At 52.1% G+C, this 25,442-nt stretch overlaps 1 protein-coding gene across 1 annotated transcript; it reads right to left on the bottom strand.

The window, feature by feature from the left end:
* Window positions 1-25,442, bottom strand: STRIP2 (striatin interacting protein 2; the record flags this gene model as incomplete). The annotated part of the gene is made up of 21 exons (XM_062579868.1): window positions 1-1,737; window positions 2,878-3,082; window positions 3,293-3,397; window positions 7,192-7,258; window positions 8,915-9,015; window positions 11,441-11,567; window positions 12,525-12,622; window positions 13,491-13,565; window positions 14,171-14,242; window positions 16,917-16,980; window positions 17,879-17,944; window positions 19,293-19,516; window positions 20,137-20,322; window positions 20,684-20,811; window positions 20,929-21,035; window positions 21,382-21,450; window positions 21,762-21,882; window positions 22,179-22,313; window positions 22,433-22,507; window positions 23,831-23,900; window positions 25,365-25,442. Coding segments are annotated over 21 exons (2,424 nt in total), but the record flags the coding sequence as incomplete, so codon positions are not given.

Raw genomic sequence — 25,442 nt, 5'->3', positions numbered from 1 at the left:
TGCACTTAAAAGTTGTTCTGGTTTATTTTGAACAAAAGCATATTTGAAAAGGCAAGCAGGCTTGCTAATGATATTTTTCTTTAAAAAAATGCCTCTTACAAACCACATTAAGGAAACATTCTCAGTTTATTTCCACAGCAATAAGCATGAATCCTGTCATAATGAATACATGTGTTTTTATCACTTGTGTGCTTGATATACAGATAGTATTACAGTTTAAGAGAAGTAAAATCTTTCCTGCACTATATTAACACATACTTGTTTGACAAAAGCTAAATTCCTGGTTTTGTGAGAAGGGGGAAATATAAATCCAAAATTGTGCTAAGGTCTTTGCTGTGCTGAGCTGATAAGATTCTGTAGAGAAAGCTCGTAATTTGCAGGCCTCGTCATTACAATACTGAAAAAAGTACTGTGAAACGGAGCTTGCCATTTCAGCACAGCCCTCAGGAAGGGCCTTGGCTGAGCAGAAGGGACTGCTGTCCACGCACTGCACCAAGGACCGAGACTCATTCGGGGGCTTGTCCCACCGCGCTAACCAGACACCAGGGTTTTCAGTCTACCTTCGGCTGGCATGCCCGTGCAACGTGGCTTTACCTGCAAGTGTAGAGTTTGCATGGAGCTGCTGAACTGGTATCAAATAGAAACATGGCAGTCAACCTTCCCCACAGCTCTGAACACAGCGTACTGCTCATTTTACTCTAACGTGAAAGTTAAGAGAATGCAGTGGTAAAAGAAAGCATAGTGATGGAAAAGGTAATGAATTACTGTCCTGGGTGAATGAAGCAAAACCTGTTAGTTTTGGAAACAAGCCTCTGTGAGCCAGGTTCTACAATCTCAGCAGCACTGATGCTGCTCTAGGGACAAGATAATTCAGTCTTCTTTGGGCTATTCAGCCTGTAGCCTCTGCTTGAGATTGTTGCAGATGAATCCAAGAAATAGTTGGACTAACTTCAGCAGGGAACTGGGGCATCTTGTTTGTGGCAGTGGGATGTTCAAAGCAGCTCATGGACATCCAGAAGTGACTAAACGAAAATAAATTAGGCACAGTGTGGGATATTTAGGAGAGGTGAAAACCTTTCACAGTTGAGGTGCTCTTACAGCAAACTTATGTGCCTGAACAGAGCTAACCAAGCCCAGATTCTGATCTTTCATGCACTGGTGTAAATGTAGAGTGAAATCTAGGTAAGCTCAAAGGCCTCTCGAGATTACCACTAAGATGGCATTAGAAGCTGGTACTTGGCTACCATGTGCAAATTTGTATATATTGCATGGCCTCCAAGAAGTCAAAGGAAAGGAGAGAGCTCCAAAAGATGTGCAGTCATATACTCAGGGGTGTCTGGATGGATAAAAAGGCTGATTCTCTCATTAAAAGTTGGTCTTCTTTTTCAGCTGTACTTAAGAACACCCCTGCCCAAAATAGTCTTCCTTTCCTCAGCACCTTACATCAGTATTGAGGGGGAATTTGGTTCAAGTTAATGTGCCTCTTTCACTGATAGTGTAGCAGCTCTTCCCAGCGAATGGGCTGGGAAAAAACCTCCCTCTCCAGCCACAGTTCATAGGAGTAGTGGAAATCCTCCGGGAGCTCCAGCCGCTGTCCCAGCACGCTCTGTAAGCAGTTGTCCACCGGCGCAAATTCTGAGTCTTGCGGTTTGTCGTATCTTCGGCTATTGAAGGCTTCAATGTTGGCTCTTAGCGTGCATTCTTCAGCTTGGAAATCCCAGGGTCTTGCATCAATGTCTGTGTTTAAGAAGAAACAGAACCCAGACACCCGCAGTAATGTGAAAGCATAATTCAGATAAGGTTTTAGCAAAACAAGAGGATGAAGACTTTACAGCAATCACATCCCTGAACTGACCAGAGTATTAGCCAGTCAGTTATCCCTAATTATTATTCCTATCCAGATCACATTATGTATGCATTTTAATTTATTTAAATATGTTAACATCACTTGTAAATTAAGCAGTGCCAGAAAGCTTCCTACAGAAATGCAATTATTTCTGCTTTTCAGTGTGCATTAAGGAATCTGTACAATTACTAAACTCAGGCTTTTCTCAGAGCAACTCTACCACTTTTACTGCAAATTTCAACAATGTCTGAGACGGAGATAAAGAACAGTTGGTTTAATACATATAGTTAAAGCCTGGCAAGATTACCATAATGTACTGAAAACAAACATTCTTAAATTTTAGGTAAATTTAACTATGAACGATGTTGAAAAGCTACAAAGGATGTTGAATGGGCTGTAATAGCCAGGATATTTTAGTCATATTATTTAAACATGCAAAATTTTTCAAAAAAAAAAAAAAATCAGTATTTTGAAACGTGGTCTTTGCGAACTCTATATCTACATGAAATAGTCATTTGCTCCATAAGGCACATCTGGTCTGTGTTTCAGGCTACGGAGGCTGACGTCCGCACTGCCGGGCTGTGACCCCGAGCTCCTCGTCAGATTTGCACTCCGCGGCCATGCCTATGCACGCACGTCTGGCGCAGACACAAGAAGTGTTCAGCTACTTCGTGGCTAACGGAATCGGTACCGCAGATATTACCGAGCTTACAGCTTTTACACTACAAAACAGCAAGCTCAAAGGGGATGCTCTGCAGACATGGGCTGGTCTGGATGGAAAGCCTTGTCTTGGGGACCCAAGCTGACTGTTTTATTTTGAGCTGATTATATCCAGCTCTCATGAAATCAATTGTTCCCTCCTGATGGTGCTGAATGAGGCTTTATGGCTTCTGAAAAAATTGCCAGTGCTAACCAAAACAAGCTTATGGGATCCTAACGGGTCATGAGATAGAAGATAGCAAAAGATACAAAAACCTCGCACGGTGATTTCTGCTTTGAGCACAAGAAGGCTCCTCCTCGGCAATACTCACCATTGCCGTAAGCCCAGTCATCGTTCATGCGGTGCCGCACTTTCTGGTAGATGGCAGACATGGTCTTCATGTTGCTCTTTCTCCACTGGCGCCCCAGGTATTTGGTCTGGATTTTCAACAGCTTTAGGACATACAACTGCATCATAGCTTGTTTCACCTTCAGAGCGCGCTTCAGTATTGGGGCTGACTTAAAGACTACCAGCATCTGGTCATAGGCGAACACAAACCAAGACAACGCATTAAACAAATCAACGCAAATACTGCCTGTACGTCGAGAAGGCCTTGGGCGCTGACACCTGGCACACGTGCAGTACGAACCCAGAGCCCTTAGGAGCATTCAACGTAGCCAAAACCTGCTGCGTGGGGGTGGAGGGCCATAGGCATAAATATCACTAATGTCATTCCTCTGCCTTACCATCGTCCTGGAGTGCTTCCACTTGGTCAGCTTGTTGAGGATCCTCAGCAAGTTAATGCAGGAGAAGAGGTTTCTCCAGCAGAACTGGTTGTTGTCGCCAGCTTCCTGCAGGTGGAGACGGGGAGGAAGAGCGTGACCCTGACTGCAGCAGGCAAAGGCACCGTCACAGAGCTCTCCTTTTGCAAAAAAGTCCTGATTTTTACTATTTGGCTGCAGCATCTGTACAAGGCTTATTTCAGATGGGGAGTAAGGAGCACCATTCCTTCCTCATTTGGGTTATCAATCATGCTGCTGACAAGCTGACAGATTCTGGGAAAAACTCTTCTGAAAAACTCAGACAAAACCAGCTTTTTAATTTACATTTAGGGTTTTCATTTACACCTAGGTTTAGAGTATGATCCAAGATAAATCACATTTATTCCTTCATGGGAAACATACACTGTGATAGATTTCTACTCATTGTTCACATTACAGCCTAGTAATCACCACTGCTTAGAGAATTGGTTTTCTTAATTATATGAATTAATTTGTAAATCACCACAAGCTTAGAGGACATACTGCAGAGAAATAAAATGAAATCGCAGCAGTGAAGGATGACACAGAGTAGCACTCGTATTGGGAGGACAAGACTTGTATTACACAGATCCCCTCCAACTTAAGTGCAGCTCATGTATTATTTTAAATATTAGCTCTATATGTAAGCACCCCTGAGGTTCAGCTTGGTAACTCCCACAGTGTAGTAACTGGTTTGCTGTTTGAGCAGCACTGAGCACAGCAGAAGTGTCCCACAAATAACCTATCTGGAGATGAGAGCAGAAGCAAGCGCTGCTTAATTTATACGCCACTTAGAGCAAGCCACAACCTTAACTCATGAAAAAAATGCAGCCTGACACCCACTCCAGGCTCTGGGGAGGGAGAGCTCGGCGGGGAGGGCGACTCTGGCGTACCGCTGCTACCAGAAAAATCTAATCCAGCTTTCAAACTACATTTACATGAGGAAAGCCTGCCAGCGTAATACCTTCGGCTCTTAAAAGCCAGCCCCAAATCTATCAATTCAGTAAGCTGGTGAAAATGCTAGTGCACATATAATTTTTATAGGCCAACAAGAAAGTGCTCGCTGCCAGTAGATTTATTTAATTCTGCGCTTTGGGAAAAGCCACGCTGAGCAGATGCGCTTCTCCGCCAGCAGAGGCTGTGGCTGTGCTGGGAGGGGGTCCCACCCGCTGCAGCCCTTTCCCGGCTGAATAAACTAGTACCAGCGTCACAGGCGGGAGGATTTATCTGGTCTGCTGTTGGCTCCTGATCCACACCAAAGGGTCCGTCACCCGGAAAAGACTCTGCTGCACACTACTTTGTTTCTCAGAGAATTAATATGTAAGCGCGTGCTCTCTGCTGTATTCCACCCAGCTGTCACATCAACCAAGAAATGGGGCAAGGAGCGTGATGCTAGTCCTTTCAAATCACCGCGTCAGCGTAGAAATAAATAAGCAAGCTAAAACTCACTGCATAAAATGTTGGCTGAAGAAACACAAATACACACACACACACACACACACACACACACACACACACACACACGCTTATCTCCAGAATATCAGGAGACACTTATCTCTCCTGATAGCAAAGTAGAATTTCTGCTAGATAGACACCACCTTTCTGGGAGGACTACACCGCATGTCGCTCTTTTTTTTTTTTTTTTTTTTTTTGATGTTGAGCCAAGCAATATAACTAGAAAAAGAAAAATGAAAACTAGAACTTGGTTAAGTAGGAATATGACCAAGTGTCACTCTGCGGCATGGAAGAGGTCAGGAGCGTGCAGTTTAGGATCATCTCGGCTATGCTACCTGTCTGGAAAAAAACAAAATAAAACCAGGACTAGCTTTGCTCCCAGAGCCCTCCCTAACAGCAGCCCAGTTTCAAATTTGATGTGGCCTGTCACTCAGAGACGAGGATTTCTCAAGAAGAAAATATTAAGATTTACTTTCATTTCAGCCAGACAACACACTTTTTGAGGAGCCTTTCAGGTCTTTACGTTCAGGAGTACCCTCCCAAAGACAGGGATGCACGGTAACATTCAAGTAGGTTCTTGCATGTTTTCTAATAAAGTTTTTGGACTGGTGGTTTATTATTTGCTAGCAGACAAATACCCTACTCATCCAAAACCGAGACAAAACCATGCATTCTCAGAACTGCTCAAGGAGATGTGTTTTCATCAGACTCATAGCGTAAAATAAAATGCTGCTTTTCATTTATATATTAAAGCAGAGCACCTCAAAGCCAGCACAGGTATGGCCACGCGTGAGACCTGTGCCGGTGCTGAAGCGGTGCTCCACGCAATGTCCCCCTCTGCGAGAGGCGAGCTGACCCGTCAGTGCTCCCCAAAAAGCTCAGCTCGCGGGGGGGGAGCCCAAAACGTGGGCACTAATGCAGTCACCGGCTTCCCAGAGACCTGCGGCAGCGTTGCCTTCCGGGTTTCCAGCTCGGCTGCCTCCCCCGTGAGGATAACCATCACGTCTGCTGGAGGACAGTGAGGAGGTACCGCCAGGCAGCACCAGCTCCCAGCCCGGGGAGCAGACCCTGCGGGGAGAGGTGGCCCGGGAGGATTATCTGTGTCCTCCTCCTGACAAAAATTGGTTCTTCTCCCGGGGCCGGGTGGCGAGAGTGTTGGTGTGAGCCATGGGGGCCGAGCGAGCACGCAGGGACGTGTCGCTAGATGTCCTCCTCGGGCCGCGATGCGGCCGGTGGCTCACAGGCAGGAGCACCCTGCGTTTGGGGGTGGCCGCAGGGACGATCACAAACCGTGGCAGGCCTGAAGCCGGTCCCCAGGAGTGATCACCCGGGAGCAGACATGCAAACGAAGGCAAGGAGCATTGGCTAAGGGGCAGGCGGGACGGCGAGGAGGCAGCAAGGGAGCGCGCAGCACCGGGTGGGCAAGTGTCGCCATCGCCATCCCTGCCAGCACGTGATCCACTGCAGCTTTTCATACAGATTCGATGTGGTGTAATCAGCCTAGGGCAGGGTAGCGCTTTGCATCACGGAGCCGCATCTGAAGTGCCGTGGCCACAAATCCAATAAAATCAGTTTTACTGTTGCAGCTTTCTAGAGGGATTCAGGAGCAGCTTTGGCCCATAGAACCTAAACAACATCCATCATCTTATTTTAATGATTTTAACTTACCTTTTTACTAAGGTAAGGAAAACAGCGTACGCTCCAGATTTTAGTGGCCAGGCAACATGAGGTCGTGCTCGCCAGGGCAGGCTTTAGTCAGGTTCCATGTAAATGATTCCTTCTTCATTTAGCAGTGCCAGCAATGCTGCGCTCTCCCTTCCCTCTGATCCCAGTCCCCGTTAACACAAATGCTCATGCCCATTGGAAGAACATCACAGTCCAAGTCCAAACTGCTTTGCAAACTCCCTCTGAAATATGGCAGTTAGGAACCTGTCTCCTCTGCAACCCGCAGGTTCACACAGCCCATTGCACTGCCCAGTCTGCCTAATGCTCAGACTAAGCTCCGGAGGGGATTTGGTTCAGTTTGTTCCATAATCTGCCAGCATTTTACAAAATGTGAGTGCTCAGATCTTTGAAAAACTGGGAGGCAATAGCCTCTGGACAAATGCTTTTAAAAGCAGTCTCTGGAGTCTGGAGACATGAAGGGAAACTCCCCCCAAACCAACTTTTTATAGGGTGCACTAACGCAGAAGTCCCTCCTCCCCCGCCTCCCTGTGACTGCTAATGAGTCAGAGTAGCGGTGGTGGCATCTCAAAATCTGGAGGAAAAAGAGTCTAATTTCGGAATGGCTGGGGGTATAGAAAAAGAGGACAGAATAAAGAAAATAAATCCTTCCTCACCCTCTTGCATATAGCAATACCAGTTAGAAGGATGCTTTCTGTTCTGCTTACCAGGCTTTCTGCAGTGAGCTCGGGCAAATCATGCACTGTACAATAGGGATAATCCAGGACAGAGATACTGTGGAAGACAAGAAAAGAGGACTCATTAAGGAACAGGCCAGTATTAAAGCAACTCCTTCAAATAATCTCACTGTTATCCCCCAGGAATCTGCAAGATCGTCATTCCCTGTGCACGGACTTGGAATTACGGTGCCACCTGGCAGCACAGGCAGAAGTGCCTCGCACAGTAAGTGGTTTGCATGGCCAGGAATACCAGTTTGTGAACGGCTCCGTAGCGGCTGGTGCACAGATGTGCCAGCCGCTTGCATTTACAATAACACAGGCAGCTTCCAGCCTCAGAACCGCCTCGTGTCTTGGCTTAAGGGAACATGCCGGTTCTTCTTGGCTCGGAAGCACGTCCTGAGTGCATTAATGAGGACTTGAAGGATTTAGGTCTATTAAGACATGACAGATTATTTATTTATACACATACCACAAAAGAAGGAAAAAGAAAAAAAGAACAGTTCTTAGGTTATCTGATAGAGTATTATCATCAAGAAAATTCACAAAGAGGACTTGTCTTTATAAACACAGCCAATGAGAAATATACATATATGTATGTATGTATATATATATATATACACACACACACAGATTATACATATATGTACATATACACAAACACATATATTTGTACACAGACACACACATGCACTGATGCTATGCATGCCCTGAGATATGCAATTAATTTAAAATGAAGAGCGCATGATCATACCGCTTCACTTCTTGTGTTCCCCTCGTTTGCCATTTGCCTCTCACTCCAGACTCTGAGCCATAAGCTGGCTCGTGGCAACTACCACTAAGTCAGAAGCAATTCAGACTAAAGACCTAAGGTCAAGAGATCTTGTAAACGTTTCATTTAAGGCATTTGGCATGGGAAGGGCTTGTCTGACACCAAGAATGGATGCTCCTCACTGGATTCCACTCACCACAACCCTCGAGCTGGTGGCACCACACAGATAGAGCCTGAGCAGCCCTGCGCAAGCCGGCTTGTGTCCAGAAGCCATAACCTCCTTTGCCCCAAGTTCCTGGCACTGTATTAGCATCACTTACAATATTGCCTGTTGCAGTGACACTGAAATTGGGTCCATACATCTGATTCTGACAAAGTCCTGCAGACAGTGCTGCAGGACAGCGCCCGCGCATCATTCACCAGTGTCTGATGGATTGCCAGCCAGCCACACACAGATTCAAGTAAAGGGCCTGGTGCCTTTCTCAAATTAGCAGAAGTAAAAGGCAGCGACAACTATTTAAAGCCCAAACAGCTCAGGAAAACTGAATCACAACCATAAAAAGTGGAACAGCCCTAGAGGAGTCTAGCAAGTCTAGCTGTTTCCAGGCTGTGGCCCACAAGAGCCTGGGGACAGTGGACTACCTTGCAGGAGTCCAGGTAGCCACGAAAAGCAAGCCCATTACAAGCAAGCTAGGCAGGGACAGAGGAATCTGCATGCGTTTTTGGGAGTACTCAGAGACTGAAACCCATCCACCTAATCTTCCTCATCACCCAGAAAGAGTTTATTCTTGCTTAGTGCATTCGCGTAGTACACAACGCACTGCCTTAGAGCTGTGCTGGCGACCAAAGGTCACTTGATCCCACTATGCATTTGCATATTGGGTTTCCTCATACACAAAGCCTCCCTGGTTAATCGTCTTTCTTCACAAGCAGTGGCTGTACCTGTTTTTGGCAGTGATATAAGACATGATGTTTTGGTTGAAGAACTTCAGGATCAGCGGGATGCAGTTGGCAAACACCAAATGTTGGGACACGTACTCAAACTGAGGAAGAGAAGTGAAATGCGTCACCATTAGCTAGAACAACTGGGAGCAATAACCTGTGAATGGAGTACCAGTGCTGTTCGAAAGCAATGCAGTCTTGATGGTTTGCTCTCATCACCTCGCAGACCATCTCCTGCTTGCACTGTAGGTCAGTCTGTTGTATAAGGCGTGCGTCATATACAGCAACTCCCACCATTTGGAAAATGGTTTGCCATAGGGTGGCTATACAGACCTGATGGCATTAGTTTAAGGATAGATGCATCTAATGACTGCATAGTAGCTTTTCAAGATAAAATCTGTGGCAAAAAAGCATATCTGTAAGGATGGAGGAGAGGGAAGATGGAGGTGCAGCTATGCTATGAGAAAGGACGGTAACTGCCTATTGCTGCCCCATGCTAACTCCAGTGTGTTTTCAAGTTTCAACTTAAAAAATGTGCCTTTGCCTTCACATATGCATTTAATTTCTCTCCCTCTTTAAACATTAAGTGGTCTGGAAATGTATGTTTGCATAATACAAGAAACCTCTCCGCTTCTCTCAGGAGAGGCATATAAATAGCAGCAACGTCCTGTCCGTGCAGCCTGGGCCATCCGTGCCTCTCGCTAACCTGCAAGCAGCCTCGACCGCTGAAAGAAGAAGCAGTTCGCTGCCGCTCCTTGCGGCTTGGCACGGCACCGGCTGGCCGTACTCAGGAAGGCACCGACAGCACGCCGCTGCCGTTGTTTGTGAACGCAGACGCCTCTACCCAGGAGCCGAGGTGCACCCACTTCTCTGCAGGGTAGCTGCCAGGGGCTAGCGTCATCCCGACCACAGTCCTGATTTAAACCTCCTTTTCCTGACCCTATTTAGCAAAGGTCTAACAAAGCGCAGAGGGAAAGCGGGTTGCCTGGGGGCTTCACAGCAATCCTGGAGGAGGAGACTGGCCACCGATAGGGCTCAGATCCGCCAGCAGCTCCCTGGCTCCACCAGCTCTTTCCTTACTACAGCTGGCTGCGAGCTTGCCCGTGCAGCTCCCAGCAGCACGTAGCAGCTTGGAGAGCCGCAGTAATTCGATAGCATTTCTCTGTTGGCTCAGACAAGAGATGTAAGGAATACTAAACCTGAACAAAACTAGAGCACGATCCCCGTTGGCTTGCAAGCTCCCTGCTCATGTCCTTTACTCCCCACCATGAAGGGGCTCTTTGAAGAGCACCTCGCTGCATGAGCCTCCACCAGGCTCCAAGCAAACCCCGGGCTCAGTCTGTTTGGACACACAGCGAGAGGGGCAGGATCCTCACCTCTGAGCTTGCGTTGGCCAGGTCTGCACTGTTCCTGCTAGACCAAGAGGGCAGCAGAGGGGTAACTCCTAGCAAAGCCCTGTGCTCTCCGTTTTCTCCATTTGCTTCCCTGGCAGAGGCACCTCAACCCCCGAGCTGATCTGCACGGAGGCCACTGACTTCCAGAGACTGGGTCTGTGTACAGGTGACTGGCACGAGAAGCTCTCACGACTCACCCAAAATCAAACCCAAAAGCCAAATCAGGGAAAAAAACCCCCCAAAACTCCAGACTAAGCACCAGACTGCAACAGGGAGGAAGAATCAGAGGACTCAGTTTTGGGGCTGAAGTGAGAAAAATGAATGAACGTCAGTCAGCTAAGGGACATGGCGGGGGGGGGGGGCGGCAGAGCAAACGTAGGACTGCAAAATGTATTTTTTTATCCAATCCAGTGAATGGATTTTTTTTTCCTTTTTTTTATCACAAATATCAGTGGGCTCCTAACACAGCTGGATTTGTACCATGCTGGAACCTCTAAAAAACAACCAACCAACCATCTTCTCGAGTGTGGGACTCACAGGGTGGGCTGGGAACGGGCTCTGCACCATGCAGAGCCCTTCATGGGCTTACAGCTCAGCTGGTGTTATGCAGGCGAGAACTCAAACCGCGTCGAGGACACAGACACGTAGGCTCTGCTGAAACAGGAGCCCTAAGAATTTGATCCTGCCTAGGGACAGAGGAACGGATTAGATGACTTCTCCAGGTCCCATCTAGCACTACTGTTTGTAACTGGAGACAAGGCAGAACAAAAAAAGGATCTTGTCTAACCCCACCCCCTTCCTCCGTGTGCCAGCAAGGCTTCTGCTCATGCTCATCTCCGAGATTTCAGCCTGTAAGCCGCTGGTCAGGCCCAGTGTGACTGCTCCAGGAGGCTGAAGGCTACTGCCTCATGGGTGGAAGGGATCCTGTCCACACTCATGCAAAGATGTATTGCAGGCAGGTTATCCTGGCATGAGTAATGGGATAAAAATCATGTCCCGGGGCTAAGGTTCATCCCTATGGAAAACCAGTCTGCAGCTTCTGCTAATTTATTGGAGAGGGCTTTTAAGAGTGGGGCTGTCAGGGACGCATTTGCTTGATGAGCCCCTTCATCACCTCGTTCTCAGCGCTCACCTGGTAGATGTGGTTCAGCTTGAGGTGCTTCAGGAGCAGCAGCAGCAAGGCAGAGATGCTCTTTACGATAATCTCCTTGTGCCTGTTCACGTCAATCCCCAGCTTCATGCTCTGGAGAACAGTGATGCTGGTTTGGAGGGAAAGAAGGCAACAGCGTGATGGGGCTGGGAGCAAGGAGGACCGTCGGCGGGGGCTGCTGTGGTCGTGGTCATCCGGCCAGGCGCCACAGAGAGGCTTTTTCTGCTAGAAAGCAGAAGCAGCTGGAGCAGAGCAGGGGGCCCTCGCATTGCCTTGGGACGCCTGTTCCCATCACCCCCCTTTCCTCTTTAGGAAAACGGGGGCCGCCCTCTGCCAGGCCTGGCAAGTGGCATGACCAGGAACTACCAGATGCTCATATATATTTACGATTTGTTTCAGTTCTAGAAAGAAAAACAGTCAGCTCCTTCCCCCTGCAACTGCTAACATCTATTAAAGGGTCATTTTATTTCCAAAAGCATTTAAAAAATTCAGAACATCTGGAATCTAAAATACTTCTCTGTACACAGCGTTTGTATTATAAGCACTGTTAATTCCCAAGGCTTTTCCGTGCGCTGTGCTATTAGCTGAGGGAGCAGCTCCCCTCATTGCCTCCTGCCAAGAGCCCCACACCGAAACCCCACTTTGCTTAGAAGAAAGAGACCTCTCAGGAGAGCAGGTCTGCTGCCAAATATTAAAGCTTGCCTAATTACTCTCTGGTTCACTTGGCCATGGACAGCCTCTTCTTCCCTGGTCCATGCTTAGACCCGGGGGAGCGCTCTCCAGACCCGCGCTGGGTGTCCAGGGCATTCGCGCTGTAACACGGTTGTGCCCGCTAACAGAGGTCGGGGCTGCCCAGAACACAAGTTGTTACACTTCTTAAAAAGCAGCATTAACTTCTACAGCTTTCACCCTCCATCCTAGCAGCAACGACAGCTTGCACATATCCAAAGAGCAATTCCCCAAATTTGGGACCCTCCCCCCGAGCTTATCTGCAAACCCCAGCTATCCCTATGAGGTAAGAGGTTTTACGCTGCAGCAAGAACAGCTGGCTGGCAGATGAACTTACGGCATCTCCTCGGGCAAAACATCTGCCAGGATGTTGATGGAGTCGGTCTTGGCTTTGGAGGTGGGAGCTGCAGCAAGGAGGATCTTCAGCAATGCTATCTGCGGAGGGAGAGGATCCTCAGTGTAGGCACAGGCGATGTGAGTCGATGATCCCAGGAAAGGGAAAGCTTTCCTTTTACTTGACTCGCTGAACCCTCAAGCCCATTGGGTCTCATCAGCCCAAGTTCTACTCACGGTGGTAGATTGTCAAGGCCCAAGCTCCCCTCTCATACTCTGGACAAACGGGAGCATGACAGCTGTTTTAGCATTAACTTAATGCATCATATCATAATCCCCTTGAGCTTAGCAGCATGGATAAAAAATGCAAGAATCACCTGAAGCTTCATGCATTTGAGGCTGTCTGCCTCCCACTATGGACACAGGGCAAGTGGCCCATTTAGCATCTTGATGCAGTGGCATTTCAGGACACACACTATATGGCTCTGGGAAATCACTTGGGGCCATGGCAAAGCTGCAGGTGACCTCCCTGTAAGCAAGGCAGGCTAACTCTGGGAATAACGGGCTTCCCACAGCTCAAATGCCTCTTCAGAGACTACCAGGTTGGCAGAGACTGAAGGCGTCACATGAACTGCATCTAGCAAGATGCTAATTTAGTTTGGTTCCTGGTCCGGCAAGTTGTCACACTGAGATCAACACAATATCATAACTGAAAATTAATCTCAGCAGCAAGGTCAAAGGCTCCATGGACCAGTGAAGTTTGCAGGCTGCTTCTTCAGGTCGGGCCTGCACCGGAGTACAACAACTTGTCAGTAGATACTACAGCTCCCACAGCTCAAGGGATCACAGGGTGCCAACCCTGACTGGCTCCGGCCCTGGGATCCTCCAGCACTGCAGTGGCCGGAGGGCACTGGCACCATTCCACCATAACAAACTCCTTTTCTTTAATTTTTAAGAATCATGGCCTTACCATATACTGGGGGAGATTGTACAACATTGCTCGATACAAGATCTCACAAGGTGTTTCTTGGACTTCCTCTTCCCCCTAGCACAGAGAAGCATTAGAAACACGGGAAAAAGATACCTCCAGTCCACACTCGAGGCCTTAACAACGGCCATAGCCACACTGTCGGGCCTTTCTCCACTGCTGTTCTGGCAGGTACGTTTGAGCACAACACGGTGTTGCTTTAGAGCACGGGGTATCCATGGTGCGTCCTAAGGGAACTTACGGATTTCTGTAACACCTTGGAAATCCTCCGTACAAGAGAGCCTGCCTCAAGCACATGGCACAGCACACAGGGCTCTACTGTGAGCCCAGGCTTGCTGGGACAAGGACACGCATGTCAGTCCAAGATTCATGGTTGTTGCTGGTCAGCACCTGAGTATTGACGCCTCACAGTTTTGACCCACAGAGCAGCCAGCCTGTTTTACAATATGCAAGTCGTAAGCTCTGCTTCCCGATGGATTCCTGGAGAGCCACAAGTTTTCTCCTCTTATGCCATCTCCACTCAGGCCCTAGCTAGTCACCGGCAGAGCAGCCAGGCCATGGAGGCGGGATGCCCACACTACAATGACACCGCTCAGAAGCTGCTGCTTCCCTCATCCTCCCTCCACACTTCCAGCTAACCACGGAGGGCAGCAACTTCTTACCAGCGACATAGGGCACTTCTCCAGCTCTTCCTCGTTCTTGATCTGTACGTCTGAGATGGAAACGTACTTGTGCTGGCAAAATACACAAACAAAGGCAGAGTAATACGACAGTTGAAAGCTGAACATACTGAGCAATGACAACATTTGCTGATCCCCCCCCCCACACACACACATACATGCTTAGCAAGAGCAACAGTATCTGAGTTAGGTAGATCGGTCATAGCAGATAAACGGCGAATTCATCTGTGTGTAGGACATCCCTCTGTCCCCGAAGTGCCTCACATATCATACATACAGCTCACGCAGCCTCAGCTGTGATGGTGATGTGCCACAGGGCATGGTAGCCGGCAGCTATTGGAGCAACTGTCCCTGCAGCACCATGCGTTTGCCCAGATAGCGCTCTGGGAGGCGGCTGTGGCTCTGCGTGTTCCCAAGGAGCACTTCGGCTCGTGCCGAGGCTGGGGCTGACAGGTTTGCCTGTGGAGGTGCACGGTGGGCGAGGAGCTGAGCCGCCAAGTCAAGGAGCTGCAGGAGAAGGTGAGCAGAGTGTGCAGCATGGGGAGGAAGAAAAGGAGATTGACCAGCTCTTCTCTGAGATGTTGCAGCTCCTGGACCCTAGCACTGCAGCTCCTGGACAACCTCCAACTGTAGATTTGGTGCCTATTGAGTCAGAGGGTGGAAACTCCCACAATGGGAAAGGCTGTGAGCAGGCGACTTCTGGCCCCAGGAGGAGTCTTCTGTTCCACTGGAAGACATGTGACTTCAGGATAGGTATCCCTTGTAGGAGCCGAGACCATGGTCGAATGGAGCCTCTGCACCAGCTAAGCCACTGTTCCTCCAGGAGCTTCCAGAGGACATGGCAAATGTACGCAGCAGGAAACTCCCTGCTGTGGGGGTTGGAGGCCCTGCTCTGCCCCTGATCTGCCCTCGAGGGACACATGTTGCTTGTGGGGGCTCAGATTAGGGCTGTTGTGGTGAGGTTGCCAAGGCTTGTCCAGCCCTCTGGACTATTTCCCCCGCTGCTCTTCCACATGGGCACCAGCAATCCAGCCCAGGACAGCTGGAAAGTACCAAGCATGATTATGTGGCTCTGGGAGCAATGGCCAAGGGCCCACGTGGTGTCTCCTCAAACCTGCTGATGAGGGGGAAAGGCCTGAAGAGGATTGAACAGATCCTGTGGGTCAACAGCTGGTTGTGCAGCTGGTGTCAATGGCAGGGTTTATATCTATGGCAATCGGACCATCTTCAAGAAGCGGCCACTGCTTGGTGGAGATGGGATCCACTTGACAAAACAGCGCAGAAGTATCTTTAGCAGCCGGCTGGCTAACCTGGTAAGGAAGGCATTGAACTAGGAATGATGGGGGTGAGAAAAAGCAATGAATGATCAAATGAGGATGTGGCAGACAGAGCTGGCAACCAAAGGGGCTGGTGTGCTGTGAGCAGAAGGGACCTCTTGAGCAGCAAAACAGACCTGAAGTGGAATCACTCCAAGCATATGCCTATAAATAAGGAAATACCTATGGGAGCACATTACAGGGAAAGCTCTCAACTCTTTCTAGGAAGCCAGGATGCCTCTCAAAAGTGCCTATACACTAATGCACCCAGCATGAAGAACGAACAGGAGTTACAAGCATGTGTGCAGCTACAGAGCTATGAGCTCATGGGGATCATGGAGCTGTGGGGGCAGGGGGGAGGGAAGCTTATATGGGCACCGTGGGGCCATGGATGGATGCAGGCTCTTTACGAAGGACAGGATGGGACAGCGAGGAGCAGAGCTACCTGTTACGTGAGAGAGCAGCTGGGATGTGCAGAGCTCTGCCTGGGGATGGGTAAGGGGTCAGCAGAGAGCGGATGGGTCAGGATCAGCAGGCAGCCCAACACAAGTGATGTTGTAGTGTGCATCTGCTATGGGCTTCCTGACCAGGAAGAAGTAGACGAGATGGAGAGAGGTCGCAAGATTCATCCACGTGCATGACCCTAGCAGACAGCACTTTGCAGAGGTTACTGAGCCGGCGCTCAGAGGGACTGACGCTGACCTATGAGTCAAGAGGAATGGGGATCATGTATTTTTGTGATCTTACGTCCAGAGGCTGTGGGCCAAGGGCAGATTTAGAGACCCCTAAGGCTGGTTCAGAGATGGCAGCCAGAAGCATTTAGTCCTGTTTTTCTTTGTCACTGTTTTCCCCCAGCCAGAAGACGACGGCAGCTGTGTAAGGCCACACACGGCTGAGCAGCAAGTGCAAGGGCAAGTCTCTGGGGCTTCTGCGCAGAAAGGACACAGGCAAGGAAGCAGTTCTCACCGCAGGGAATGGTGTAGCAGGCATGGGTGGGTATCTAGACCTTCTAAAGCTGCTCACATCCTGACTGGATTTATCAAATTGACTTCCAAAGGCTGAGCGAGCAGGAGCTCAGATCAAAAACATTGAAAACAACTGAAACATTTCACATTTGCTGTTGGCTGAGAGCATATATTTGAGTAACCTGCCATTTTTCCTAAGTGCCTTATCACAAAGTTTGTATGTACAAGACTTGACCAGAGCATGACCTGCAGTCCCTCTGCAGCCCTGGTGACCTTGGCCAAAGGTTTCCCCACCTCCACAAGAACACTGTGGGTCTGCTCCTGTCCCAGAGGTGGCTGCTGACTGCCAAGAAGCAAAGGAGCTCTAGTGAGGCGCGTGGTGAGATGAACAAATGCCTCTCAGCAGGGCATCAGGGCTGGCTTGCCCACGTGCAGCCCCCATCTTACCTGCTTGAGTGTCTTCACGCTTTCATGAATAGGCCGGGGCAACCCTATCAGGGTTTCTGTGTCCCTGTAGGGGAAGGGAGAAGGTAAAAGTACAAGGCTGGAAGGAGATCCAGGTTTAAACACTTTCATTTCAGACTAGAAAGAGAAGGTAGAAGAGGAAGCCTGGAGCCTGCTGAGCACAGTGCAGATGGGTCAGGAGCTCAGAGAGGTGTTTGGAGGGGCTGCCCATGCTACCCTCTCCTCCCCAGCAAAGCTTAGGTAAAAGAGGGAGATCTGGTGAAGAATTCAGGTGCAATATCCTGTTATTTGGAGGAACAAAATATTGGAATACTCATCTTTCCTTTAGTCTATGTAATACAGAGCTAGTAGTGCTTAGCTGGCTCCCCCACTCGACTCACCCGCTACACCCAGTGCCAGAAAGCCTGCAAGCCTGCGCCCATCACCATGTCTCCATCGCTAGCCAGCTGTGGGCTCGCTGCATGTGCCAGGCTGGGCGCGTGAGCCAACAACCTTCATGGAGCAGGGAGCAAGTGTCAGCAATGTGGAGACAGTGAAGGGACTAGGTGGAGCTGGCCTAAACTAACGTATCCTGCTAGAGCCCTTCCAGTATGACTCTGCGCTTGCAGCCGGATTTATTCACTGGGTAATTTCCTGTGGATTCTATATTCTCCTGACTCCTTACCTCATCCAACTCATCTCTTGCTTGAGCTGGGAGTCACTTTTTCCATGGTAGGTCTGGTTTTTAATAAGAGAGTGTGTCTGGAGAGAGTCTGGAGACCAGCTGCTTCCAGAACATGGTTTATACCACTAAGTGCACTGCTGCAGCCCCAGCTCGATCAAGCGCTGCTCTGTATCGTCCTAAGCGTGTGTTGGGCTGGCTGGCCTGAGAAAACCTCAGCTCTGGGGCTGCCTCCTCGCAGTTACGCTGCAGACTTTGGCAGACCTACACACATGACACTTACTGTCCAAGCGTGAATCCGATGAATTTGTTCCTGCTCGCTTCCAGGAAATGCTCGATGTCTTTCTGTCTGATGGAGTAGCACAGAAACAAAAACAAGAAGAGAGAAAAACAGACATATATCAGGACACCAATTGCTCAGAAAGGTAGAGGTATGTGACTGGCAAGAGCCTTTTAGCTTTCTAGGATCGATTACTGGAGGTCTTAATTGCAGCCAACTAGAGCCAGCATTGCTCTGGTTGGTCAGGAACGACGTGAACCAAAACCATTTACATTTGCTATGCAACTCCAAGGGAATTCAGAGTGCAGATAAAACAGAGCAGATCGCTATGGCCAGAACCTCTTTATTGAGCTTCTCTGCTCCCGGCACACACATCCTCAAGCAGCTTCTCTGCACAAAAAAAAAAAACCCATCTCGAAAGCCTTGAAGACCGCACACTGCTACAGGAGAGCAAGCTAACATCTAGTCTGCCTTGGGCGCCTTTCAGGTGAGCTGGTCTGTGGCTCAGGGCAGTAAGAAGGACCTGAACCCTGAGCTGCGGCTCAGAAAGGCAGAAAGAGCCCAGCTGGATTTCCAGGTCCCAGAAAAACAGCAGTCATTTGATTTAGAAGCCGAGAGCATTAACACAAAATATGATGGCACTGCGTGTGCAGAGACCCATTTGGGAGGCAGATTCTTACTGTGTCCCTGCTACGAGTATTCTGGATGAACACACCTAATCCTACCACTGCTCCCAAGTCAGAAAATACATTTGCTGTGGCATTTTAAAGATACTGGATTAAATCTGGGCACCAGACCAACAGCAAAAAGCCTGCACTGATTTGAAGGAAGGGGGCACAGCATTTCACCCCCTTATAATGTTCCCCAACATCATATGTAGCAGGATTGGTCTCAGAAGGCACCAGTTTCTTTATCCTCTCCAACTTCATAGCTGAGAGCAAGGCCACTCAAGGAGGCTTAGTTTGGCAATACAAGAGACCCACACAGTAAATGAGAGGTGCTTTTATTAAACAGTTCCCAAGGTGATTTATCTAGGAGCCTGCCCTCCCAAGAGCCATCAGCGCCGGCCGGGAAGGCTGACTGTCCTGCCAGCCCCGGCCACATGCCGCTCTCCAGCCAAGACAATCCACCTCCCTGCTACCTTTGGCACTGCCAGCATGACCCTTCCTTCCACTTATTGGCCAACCTCGGCCACACTTGACTTGTAAAGAGTGAGGAAGACCACAGCCAAACCCAGTGCAGGAAAGACTAACTAAAGACTAACTAAGGGAAAAAAAAAAAAGAAAAAGAAAAGAAGTGGAGCCACTTCAGTTCAAGTTGCCAAAGCACTTGCTGTGGACTGACATTCAGCCTACAGTGAATTCCAGGACACGAAGCTGGCAGGACTGAGGATGACAATGAAACCAGATGGCTTTACCTGACTTTGGGGGCCCAAGGGAGCCCCTTGGGGAACGATACCCTTTCAATAGGCGGGCGCTGAGCTGGCATCACAGGGATAATAGCATCCCGCTCCATCAGGTCCAGTTCACCCTCGATCCCACTGTCCACATCATCATTTTCCTCTTCATCTACTCCAGCTTCATCATTCTTGAAGGGATCTCTCTCGTTGTAGATATCCAAACTGTCTTGCTTCACTAGGGGCTGGAGCAAAAGAGGGAAGTGTGGGAGGAAAGAGAAATGTAAGTGAATCCATGGAGTCCCCTTCCCTCCTGGCCACTCAGCTCAGACCTCTCCATACTGGAAGGATCAAACTCCAAAATGTTCCTCAGGTAATGATTTTCCTCCTATCTGCTGCCAAAAGAGCCTGGACAAAGAACGACCTCCTTCTCAGTCTCTAACTTTGCTGCTTTTTCACCTACGAAGTGCGACAGAGGGTATCTTTCCCATTTTCAGTCTGAGCTGAGTTGTCAGACATCTCTCCCCATCAAAAGAGGCATTTTCATCTGCTGACCACAAAGCAGCAACTCTAGCAGAGGAGCTAAGAAAAAAAGATGAGCTTGCGAGCAGCTTGGCCCTCGGCGCTTACCAGCCCTTTGCCCCAGAGTGGCTGTAAAGTCAAGATGCCCTCTCATGTCCTTCAAATCAAATGCATCTGCACAAGGCAGATCTGCAGCAACCTCTTTAACCCGGGAGACGCGCGCGCGCACGTACAGCGGGGAGGAGGGAAGTACGGTCCTGAGCACACACCGGCCTCAGGAACAAACGATCCCCATCGGAAAAGCTTCCCGGGCTGCGCAGCAGGCAGACTTGCTCGCTCTTACCCGTCGGCTGCGGTGGCCACGCTTCTGCTGCTGCTGCTCCACGAGCTCCATGGAGTACGTGGGCGGCGAGGCCGCTCGCATGCTGCGCATCACCTGGATGCTGTCCTCCGGCAGGGGCGGCAGGCCCAGCTCCTCCCGCTTCTTCACCTTCATTGCCTGCAGGGCTTCAAATCCGCCCAGTGTGAACTAGGGACCAAGAAGACAGGTGAGAGAGCAGGAAACCTATATCCCGCCTACACTGTGGCTCTTCCAGCTTTCCAGGTGAAAATCAACTTGAGGATATCAAACTGGAGAGTTGAACGTGAAGAAACCTTGTCACTGGTTCCTTCTCCAGACTTGTTCTACATCCCACATCCTCTGCATGACTCAGTCCCCTCTATTCCCAGAAGCCCCAACAGCATTTGCCCTGTGTCAGCCACTTGTACCATCCTCCGTAACCTGTCAGGGCTGGATTAAACAGCAGAGAACACCCAGGCTGCATGACCCCGTGACAGAGCACCATTCCCCAAATAACTGGTTTTCTGGGCAGAGGAAGGGCTGCACCCACCAGAAGCACCTTCCAGAGCAGAAGCAGGACCTTCTTCATGGGAAAGTGTGGAGCGTGTCCACTGCAGAACTTGGTCACCATGGTAAAGAGCAAGAGCGCAAACGGCTCTTCGGTGTGTACAGGGAAACCTAGGAAAGGGCCAGAACAAACCAGGTTTAGGACAGTTCCCCCATCCCTCAAGTCATGCTGTTGGACTTTTCCAACTGCAGAGAACTCGTTAGTGCATAATAAATTAATGGACTCACTCAGCTCTGTTCGGAAGGTCTCACGGCAGGCTTTCCATTCGGGCGGGTCGAGCTCCTGCTCCACACGGATGTTCTCCACCATCAGGTACATGACGCTGAGCAGCACCCTGCAAAGACAGCGGCAGGGCCAAGAAGTGACACTGCCATCCAAGGGTTCCTGCCCCACACACTCCATCCAATGTTGCTGCCCTGCCCCATTGCTAAGGGGCACCAGAAAGAGAGGAAGCCTGCAAGGAAGAAGCTGTTTTTCTCCTTACAGCAAGCGCCTGGTCTCCCCTCTCCTAAGAAACCACACAGCTGCAGACACCAAGGCCTCATGTCACAGCTCACCCCGAGGATGAGGGAGGGCAACTGTGCCTATCAGTTATCTCACTGCACTTCCCGATCTCCGGTTTCTTGGAAGACCGAGCGCAAAGCAGGCAGAGCAGAGAAGGGCGGGTGAGATGGGGTTACCTGAGCTCCGTGCTGTCGGCCAAGGAGATGGCCGGCTTCCTCAGGGCGCTGCTGCAGGCCTGGCTGTTGCTGCAGGGAAGATGACAGGAACCTGCTGTCAGCACCACGCACAGCCCGCTGCAGCCGCTAAAAATAACCCTGGCCAAAACCAGCACCTGCAGCGCAGCGAAAACCCCGTGCCCGAGCCCACGCCGTGGCTACAAAACCCTCCTCCTGCCTTGCCCCCGGGCCCTCCTGGCACGGTTGCCTCTCCTTCCTTGCGGTTGCCAGAAATCCAGCCGGGGCAGCCGCTAGCTTGTTGCTGAACTGGCCTCAACCGTGCAATGCACAGGGACGAGGGGAGGAGGAGGAGGAGGAAGCAGCAGTGGTGGTCCTCTCACTCGATCTCCATGTTCAGGAGCTCCAGGAAGGCCGAGAAGGTTCCCATCTGGTACAAGAGGAAGTTGTTGTGCCGAGACCAGTGCAGGACATCACCTTCGTTGTCGCAGTCCCCGAACACGCCTGGAGGGGGGACAGGAGGGCCAAAGGGAGGCAGCGCTTAGGAGAGAGCCACCCTTAAAGCAAGGGGTGAACCGAGGAGCACCTGCGGTTTGGCAGGCGGTGCCGCTTCCTCCACCCTGGGCACGGCCAGAAGGTCCAAAACCCCAAGAGGAGGCTTTTCCAAACCCTCCTCGGCAAACTGAGACAGCGGGTCCATGGCAGCGCTCAGGTGTGGGGGACACGCTCTGGCCCCAGGTCTCAGCCCCGAGTTTAGCCCCTCGCCAGCGCGGCGCCCAGTGACCGGGACAGGCCATTACCCTGCGCCAGGTAGAGCACGGCCCGTGCCACTCGCAGCCGCTTGTCCCTGTTGACCACCTCCAGCCTGTCCAGCAGGCGCATCACGTAGGCCTTCTGCTGCGCCACCTCCAGCTCCAGCCATCGCTTGCCCTGCACTGGAAAGGCGAGGTGAGGGCCAGCTGGGTGCGAGCGTCCCCCATCCCTCCCCGCGACACGCTCCTGCCCGGGGCCACGCTCCCACCCAGGGCACGTTGGCTTTTTGAGGGGCACCTACCTTGGGTGCGAAAGTCCTCTTCGAAGCACCTGCGGTTGGTGATGAACTCGGGCTCCTCCGTGTAGCTGTACAGCTCTGGTGGAGAAAGGAGGTCAGGAGTGACCGAGAGAGGGCTCACCCTCCTCTTCCTGGCCAAATTCCTCAGCAGGCTCTTAAACACCCCTTGCCCACGGAAACACGAGCCCTAAGCCGAGCATGGATCCCAGAGCTCTTCCGCAGGTCCACCGGGCACGGCGGCATCCAGAGATGGCTACTAAGTTCTGCTTAATTTTCATCCTGACTTCATGGTCGGGAAGGGACCCGCTGAGCTCACGCCACCTGCCCCGGGAGGACGCGGACCTCCTGATTCGCATCCACTGAAATCAATTAAAATCAGAACAGGATCCACGGCTGTTGCTGGGTTATAAAGACAAGCGCACGTCGCTGCTGCCGCGCTGAAACCCGCTGCGACTCTGGCTGCTTTCACACGTCCCTTTTTCCCTTCCTTTTCTTTTTCTGGCCTTTCACCAGTTTCAGGGAAGTCGGGTCTCACCCTGGTCCTGGCTCCCAGCACGGACATTTGCGCTGCATTTGCTGGCGGGGCGGGGTGGGGGGGTGTTTTGGGAGGTGATTTTCTGTCCCGCTTAAGCCAGTTTGCAACAGCAGGGACCACAGGAGCAGCCGGCCGAAACCTGCCCCGATTTCAGGCCTGGGGGGCCTGACGGGGAGGGACGCGAGGCCGCGCGACCCGCGGGCGTTGCGGAGCCGACAGCCGGGAGCAGCCCTGCGGCCCGGCGCTCGGGAACCGCTCGGGAAGCCGCTCGCCTGGCTGGTGCTCCAGCGGCCGCGTGGCCTTCGTTATCGCCTGGGTAATTTTGAGCCCAGGGACGCAGTAGCCTTTGGCTGGCTGGAGAGGAGGACAACGTGCTGCTTCTGTGCAACAGGTTTCTAGGCAAGGCAGAAGCTCGGTGTCAGAGAACTGCAAAACTGAGTTGTGGTAGGAAGGAAGGAGACTATCATCATCTGTCAAGCCCTTCGCGAGCGGGGTCGCCTACAGCAGGCTGCCCAGGACCATGTCCAGTCGGGTGCTGGTATCTCCAAGGATGGAGCCTCCAGCACCCGCCTGGGTGACCTGCTCTGGCGCTCGCCCACCCGGGATCTGGGGGGCAGATCAAACCAGGAAAAGATGAAAAAATAAAATAAAACCGACCTCTACCCTTTGTGGGAACCATCCTGTCCTGTCCCCAGCCGGCGAGGGCCCGGCGGCGAGGTGCTGCCATCGTGCCCAGACACCCCGGTGAGGGGCTGCCCCAAAACACCACCGACCAAAGAGGCTTCCAGGGCATTTTGAGCCTGTCCCTGGCTGCGGGGAGGAGAAGGGCTCGACTGCCCCGCCAGCGCGGCTCAGCCCCGCCGTACCTGCCAGCTCCGCCGCGAAGCCGTCGGCGTCGCCGTACCCGAACTCCAGGTTGGGGCAGTCCACCGAGCCCTGCGGAGAGCATTTTCGGTTAGCGGCCAGCGCCGGGGCGAAGCGCCGCCAGGAGCAAGCGCCCCAGGGCTATTTAAAATACGGTGCGAATTGGGAAAAGGACGTATAAAAATAGCCACAGGAGCAGCGTGGGAAAGCCGATGCGGGGCCCAGCTGGCCAGCGAACATCTGCAGCGCGTGGCGGGCTCCCCCCGGGACGGCCTGACGCGTCCGCCCGCGGCGCCACCTCGTCCCTCGGTTTCTCCGCGGGCTGCAAACTCGCCTGCGGAAAGGCGGCGATCCCAGCGGATAATTGGAGCGTGAAGCTTTTCTGCGGGATTCCCGGGCGGGCGCCGCAGCCCGGCCCGCTGGGGGCGGCCGGAGGCAGCGCATGAACGAGTAACGCAAAAAATTAACAGCATTTGCCGCTCGGCGGCCCCGGATCCCGTTTCGGCACCAGCCGAACGCACGCGAGTTGTCGTCGTTGATATTAGCGACGGCTCCGGCCCGGCCCCGTCCTTCGGCGGATCAAGCCTAAACCTGGGGGCGCAGGAAAAGCCAGAGTTTCCCCCGGTCTGGCCCCGACCGCGACACTTGGAGGTGGCTCCGGAGGCGTTTTACAGCCTTGGCGAGGCCGCCGGGGAGGCGCAGCCGGGATTTCGGGAGCCGCCGAGCCGCCCGCCCCGGTGCCCGGCGGGGGGACGCGAGCAGCTATTTCAACGCGTGATAAAGGCAGGTGGAAAGCGGCGTTTGGGGGATTCCTGGTTTACCCCCGGGTTCGAACCGCCCGAGATCTTCGCCCCTAACCCCGGGGCCGAGCAGGGGCTGCCGCAGGCGGCGGGGTCCCCCGGGGGCCGCGGATTCGCTCCCGGCTGAGGACTCGCATCCGAGCCCGGGCTGCGAAAAGGGATGTTTGTGCCTCCCGCCCCATCGCGGCGGCCTCCAGCGGCTCCGGGGTTATTAGTTGTCCTTCAAAGCCTCCTTTTTTTTTTTTTAATAAAAAAAAAAAAGTGTTTTTCAAATTACCCTTTTCCGGCTCGACTTTCAGCCGCCCTTGCAAAGCCTCGGGGCGACGCCGGCGCTGGCCCCTCTCCCCGCCAGCCCCGGGCGGGCTCTGCCCCCGGCTCCCAGCGAAACCCCGCTTCCCCCCGGCACCGGGCGCTTCGGGACCCGGCGAGAAGCCCGATGCTTCTCCCCGCTCCCGGCGGGACGGCGGCTGTGCCGGGCCGGGCCGGGCCGAGCCGAGCCGAGCCGAGGCGGCCGGAGGCTCCTGCCGGCTGCGCCAGGGGAGCGGCGGAGCGGGAGGGAGCCCGCGGCGCGGGTCGCGGCGGAGGAGCGGGGACGCTCTGGGGGTCAGTGTCCCCGGGAGGGGGGCGACAGCTCCCGGGCAGGGGCGCGGCGGGCTGCGGGGGGGCCCGGAGCAGCGGCCAGAACAAGCCCCGCCGGGGGCGAGGGGGTCCCAGCGCGGCCGCCCCCCGCCCTTACCTCGGACTCCTTCCGCTGGCTCCTGAAGAGCTCCCGGCCCTTGGGCGGGGGCTGCGGCGGGGGCTGGGGGGGGCGCGC

This window comes from Rhea pennata, chromosome 1 (assembly GCF_028389875.1).
Source record: "Rhea pennata isolate bPtePen1 chromosome 1, bPtePen1.pri, whole genome shotgun sequence".
In the NCBI taxonomy this organism is placed as follows: Eukaryota; Metazoa; Chordata; class Aves; order Rheiformes; family Rheidae; genus Rhea; species Rhea pennata.
The sequence above is the reverse complement of the archived record's forward strand: the minus strand, read 5'-3'. Positions and strand labels throughout refer to the sequence as shown.